Source organism: Gallus gallus, chromosome Z, assembly GCF_016699485.2.
Source record: "Gallus gallus isolate bGalGal1 chromosome Z, bGalGal1.mat.broiler.GRCg7b, whole genome shotgun sequence".
NCBI lineage: Eukaryota > Metazoa > Chordata > Aves > Galliformes > Phasianidae > Gallus > Gallus gallus.
The window spans coordinates 46,150,766-46,156,765 of NC_052572.1; the positions used below are offsets into that span (position 1 = coordinate 46,150,766).

Here is a 6,000-nt window from a genome sequence, read left to right on the forward strand (position 1 = left end):
ATTTAAAGGAACAGGAAAAAGGAAGAAGAATCAAAAGGAAAAAGAAGGGGTAAGGGAAAAATGATATCTTGGGTAAACCCCCGCTCATCAACTCCTAGCCCTGAGTACTAATGTAAGCACTTCATTGCTGAGAAAAGAGAAAAACTGGCATTGAATATCTCTCTGAAATGAAGTAGCAGGGGATAAAGAACTCATCTGCAGTGTTAACTGCTTTCTTCTGGGAAATGTAGTGAGACTACTTCAACTCCCATGCTAGCAGCAGAGCAGAACCAGTAGCTAAATTTCTTAATTCCAAGTCCACACTAAGTTTCTGCTACAACATGCTCTAAAAGAATCACTAGTTCCAATTTGATTTATGTTACTAGCTATAACTGTTCAGCAGCATTTTCTTATTTCAGGTATTATGGCAAAATACAAACACGCCATAGAAACAACTCTTTAAATAATTAATGGTCTGGCTCTGCAGTTCATCACTTCCAAAACAGCAGCCTTACTGGCATCAGCAGAACCGCTCGCATCCTGGTATTTGGCTAATGACAAACAACAAGTAGGCAGTCAGCATACAGATGGAGAATTTTTGGAAACCTCTCTGTATTAATCTTCCCACAGCAGCAGCACAGAATCCCCAGATGAACTCAGCAAATCCCATTCAGCTACAAAGGGATGCAAGAAGCTCTGAGTGTTTTACCAAGGATTTGTAAAGGGCTGCACCACGCATCATGTGATCTCTGAGAGTACAGTGAAGTCACAGGGACAGAGTTTATATGCCGTCCATACATATCTCCAGTCTTTAGTCTGATCAGAAAATATCAGCTGAGTTATGTTTCCTTCATTTCTCAAGGCAGGTTGACAAATGAAACCAATGCTGACAGCCAGAATCTGATTAGCAATTACCTGAGGGTATAGCTCTCATTCTTCTCTTGTCAACTCACATCATTAATATAATATGTTATAATCCCTATTATTATCGATGGCTCTTGACAGACAGTTTGAGAAAAAAGCATGCCCCTGAAGCTCCCAAGAACTGTGAAGCAAGAAATAAAGGGAGCTTCAGCGCTGTGCCGACCTTCATCCAACTGCAGTGAACTATTCAAAATGCATCCACATCCACCTTCAAGGGAGAAGATGTCTAAAATATCCATAAGAATATTCCTCTATCTTTCTGCCAGTTTGATGTCTACACATTTTTTAAAATTTCGTGCATGTCTGTGGCATGCCAGGTCACTCCACATGAAGTCTCTCCAACCTGTGAAGTTAGAACCTTCACCAGCATCCTGATTTGGATGGTGTGAAATTTTACATAAGGACTTATCTTAATTTTAGTGAAGATCCTGTACCCTCTCACAAAACGAGCCCTACAGCCAAATTTCCCAGTGACATGTCCCAGTGACAGAATCATAGAATGGTTTGGGTTAGAAGGGACCTTTAAGATCATCTAGTTCCAGCCCCCTGCTATAGGCAGGGACACCTCCCTCTAGACCAGGTTGCTCAAAGCTCCATCAAGCCTGGCCTTGAATGCTTACAGGGATGTGACATATGGTCTCACCGTGCCAAACCTCTTTTACTGGCCTCTACTGTTCTTCAGCCACCCTCCTGTGTGACACAATCACTGCTATCAGCCAAATAAATACATTAATGAAAATGCTACTATCTAAAAAGCACAAAAAGGTTAAGTTTAGTTTTTTCTACAGAGATACTGTCTTTTACACCAAAAAGAAAAATTGAAGAGTGAAAGCTAAGAGATATACTCAGTGGCTCACTGTTTTAATTTTGCAAGGCGCATGCCACCTGGCAAACCTTACTCAAAGTTCACAAGGCTTTGAAATAAGAGTGTATCTAGGACATTCATGCTATATTTTCTCTGAAACTTCATTATATATAAAATGGAAATTAAACTGTTATGGAAGTAACCACAAAAAAAATATTTGTAGGGTTAAGTTTCCATGGATCTTCACATCTTAAAACAGAAAACATAGTCTGAAATACTGCTTGGCTCTTCTTGCAGGCAAAGGCCGAAAGGAAGCAGGATGCAATGTACATATGATGTTTTTTTAAGACTTTTGGAAACAGAGCAATTTAAAGAGTCCAAGCAATGGCTGAATAAAGAATGACAAATAACTGAAGATTTGTTATGACAACTTTAACATAGCATCACTGTGCAATTTTTCGACTATGTACCTGATACAGTAACACTCTCAGGAAAAAACAGCTGCTCAATCATTTCACTGCAAACAAGACTGCATGGCTGAGGATGATGACAAGACCACCAGTATCAACAACAGCTTCTAATCTTGTTTGAGATGTGTAGAACATTATCGGTATTCCAACTGCAGCCTTCTGAATGCGGAACGTGATCTGAGCACATGCATGCTGAGACTGACAATAAGCTGAAAGCAAAATGGTACTCCCAGGAAAACTCTGCCTTCTTTATTAATTACTAAGGAGGCTCCTAAGGCACTGGAATTTACTTAAACAATAAATGTCAGTTTTTAAACTAGAAAGATTTTCAGATACACAACGACGTATATCACTTCTGAGCAGATATTCGTGATAATTATCTCTTATTACCAATTTCTTTGCAAAGATTTTCTCCAACCTAGTTCTACGCACATGCAATGTAGAAAAGAAAATTCTAGCAAGAACAAGGAGAATAGAAGTCAAATGCTTTTGCAGAACGTAAAAAAAAAAACCTTTATGTGATTGTTTACAAACAGTTGACTTTCAACATCTATCTCCACAAATTATTTTTCTACCCTACTTTGGAAAATCTGACAAAATGTCAACAATTAATGCCAACCACTTAAGAGCTGTGTGAAACTTGGCAGTTTCACCTTGCAGAAGTGCAGGCAAATATTTTATTTGGTGTCAGTCTACATATGTTCCCTCTCCATTATGTTCAGTTTGGGGTTTGAGTTTCGAATAAAGCCAAGTAGGTAAATGAATAGGCAGTAACAATTTCCACATTTTGCTCAGTCTCACTCCATGACCATGCAAATAAAACATAGGCAGGCATATCTTCATGAATTAACAATGGAAGAAGTTAGATGTTCGAGTTCAGAAAGAAATACCGGAAAGCATCTACCCTGTGATTGTAGAGATTTATATCCAGCCACCAAAAACAAAAAAAACCAAACCAGGGTCATGATGATGTTAACTCCCTAGCACCATTACTGTTTGTATTCTACATTCTGTGAAACGCTTCAGGCACACATATTTATGATGCTATATAACATCCCACAATGAGAAAAATAATAATTAGTTTTGTTCAAAATCTTGCCATCATTTTACATCATCCCAGTTGATTCCTAATCTTTCCATCTACCTCAAAGTATCTTGGGATTGAAGCTGCCTGGATCACCAGTGCTGTTGTCATGTGCCCAATTTTGGTCTTTACGGGGTAAAAATCAGGAGTGATCTAACAAAAATTATAGCAGGTGAATTTTTAAGAAATAGGTGACATAAAGTCAAATGGTCCTGAAGAAAAAACTATTCAAGGCGAGATCTGACTCTTAATATTTCTGTTGAGAACTTACCCATGGTGTACTTCTGTGAAGGAAATGAAAGTAAAGAAGGGTATGGAGTAACAAATTCAACTGACTACAGGTATCAAGCTTACAGAAAAGCTGTGGGTTAGAGCAAAAAGGAGTAAGGAATGAGAGGAATGAAAGAAAAAAAGAATGAAGGTGAGAAGGGAGATGTAAGACACTGGTAGATGTACAAAAGACAGAAAAGCCTGAAATTTGAGATGCAAAAGATGAGCAGTAGGCCAAAAATTAGAATGACTTCAATGTGAAAATGAGGAACAAAAGGGTTATACATGGTTTGGAGAAGAGATGGAAATATTGAGAAAAAAGAATGTGACTGAGCATGGCAGGAAACTACAAGAACACACAGGGGACCAACATAAGATTAGTGATAGATGAGAAAAGATGAAGTAAGAATGGCACAGGAATGTACAAAAAGATTACTGACCAAAAAAAAGTACAGAACTGAGGGAATAAGTGAATCTGGAGGTAAAGATTTTATAACAATTATAAGTGGATCTAAAAAAATTGACGATGAATAGAGAAGTGGTTAAAAACTGGGATAACAGGCAGGACCCAGGAAGACCTGGGTAGGTAAGGAATGAAGTGAAAAGTGGCAGATGAATATGGCCCTGGGATGGAGACCTTGGTGCTGCCCTTACATGCAAGGTCATCTTACCAATCCACCACAGGTGCTGAAGGAGGCGAAGGAGCCTGGGTAGCGAAGCACAGCACCACTGTAGTAACAAGCTCTCTCAGGCTGCCCCTGCGCAGTACCCTGTTGGCTTCTGCTGTCGCCCCCGAGTCGTTCCTCCACGGCAAAGCCAGGAGCCAGGAAGCGGCTGTCCCTCTTGAGCAGCAGATAGAGCTCCCGGGCAAAGGCTGGGATCCTCAGCAACACTTCGTCTCCATCCTCGGCCAGAGGCGGTGGCGGAGGAGACAGTGTTGCTGGCAGCTGCGGGGTAGCACCAGAGCCCTGAGGCAGGGGGGTCCAGTGGTAAAATTCCTGAGACTCGTACTCATCCTCGGCGTCCTCCTCCTCGGCCGCCTCCCCTGCGGCCTGCGCCGGACCCTCCACCGAGGAGGAGACGGAGCGCACCTCCCGGGAGCTGCCCGTCGCCGGGCTGGGTGCCGCGGGTGCACTGGGTGCGCTGCTCCGGTTCCCGCAGCCGGGCTCGGCGCTGCCACCGCCCCCGCCGCCGCTGCCGCCCGCCGGCTCCTGCTGGCCCCGGCTCCAGAGCGCGGGGAAAACGATCTCCCACTCCTCAGAGTCCACTGAAGCATGGAGACCTGCGGGAAGGCAGCAGAGGCTGTGCGTGAGCGAGCACCCCACGGTGCCGGAGAGAAGCCCGCGGCGCACTCCCTCGGGCCCCCAGCCCCGGGACACGGCGGGCGCCACTGGGCCCCTCCGTCTGCCCTCAGGTGGGGCGGGGGGGCACCGCCAGAGGTCTCCGTGCCTCTCGGCTCTGGGTGGACTGCGCTCTCGGTCTGACCGCAGCGCCGGGGGCGTTCCTCTTCCCGACTGTCGCCTCCATGTAGGGAGTTGTACAAAACTTTCATTTAGACAAAAAAAATTGGCAACTTTTTCATGCAGCTTAAGCATGAACACATTTTAACAGAGAAACTCTGAGTAACTTAAAAAAAAAAAAAAAAAAGACTGAAAATTTCAGCCTTGTCCTTAGCACATTTCGCAAAACTCAGTGATTCCAGAAGTGCAGCCAAATGCACGCGCCCTCCCGGCGGCACTCTGCAGAGCGCACGCACCGCTGGCAGCGCCGCACACTGCATCCCCATCACTACCACCACATCGCGTTATCATCACTGGCGATTCCAACGCACTGCACACGCACCGTATCGCAATGTAATTCACACAAGATTCACAGCACAGTGCCACTCTGTGTTTATATATACGATCATACACGCAGCCTCAACAACCAGAGACAAGGGGAAACTGTACGCGCGCACCGGCCCCACATACGCTCGGAAAACAGCACCGAGTTGGCAGCACTGCGCCTGAGCACCGCCGTCTCCCGTACGCAGCGGGCAGTGGCCGCTGGGGATGGTACTTACCTGCGGCCAGCCCGCTAGACAGCACGCACAGCTGGTAGAAGACGCAGCAGACGCGGCTCAGGCGCATCCTCCCACTGTTCCCCATCGGCCCTGCGGGGGATCCGCGGGCAGCGCAGGGCAGAGCGTGGAACCCCGTGGAGCACAGCCACCCCCGGCGAGGCGGGCAGCTCGGCAGCGCGGGCCGTGTCCGCGCGTGTGCCTGCGTGTCCGTGCGCCCTGCGCCGGCGGCAGGAGGGCTGCAGGCAGCGCAGACGGTATGCGCACACAGCGCCCGGCGGCGGGCGGGCAGCTGCGCCCCGGCGGCGGCGACCGCGCTGCCCCCGCCCGCCGCTCACCCCCACGGGGCGGGACGCGCCGGGCCCCGGCCCGGTCGGGCCTGGCCCGGCCCGGCCCCGCCCCGCCCGGG

The 6,000-nt window shown here is 46.8% G+C and overlaps 1 protein-coding gene across 3 annotated transcripts in view; it reads right to left on the reverse strand.

The window, feature by feature from the left end:
• Window positions 1-5,761, reverse strand: part of ADAMTS19 (ADAM metallopeptidase with thrombospondin type 1 motif, 19) — a 161,706-nt gene extending 155,945 nt beyond the window's left edge. For all 3 annotated transcript variants that reach the window (XR_001464795.4, XM_004949266.5, XM_413968.8), the window contains exons 1-2: window positions 5,595-5,761; window positions 4,204-4,814 (exon numbers count right to left, since the gene is read on the reverse strand). Coding sequence is in view for 2 of the 3 variants with exons in the window: in XM_004949266.5 (XP_004949323.1) it covers window positions 4,204-4,814; window positions 5,595-5,679 (696 nt within the window). In the remaining variant the exon portion in view is untranslated. The remainder of the gene's footprint in view (window positions 1-4,203; window positions 4,815-5,594) is intronic.
• Between the last annotated feature and the right edge of the window lie 239 nt (window positions 5,762-6,000).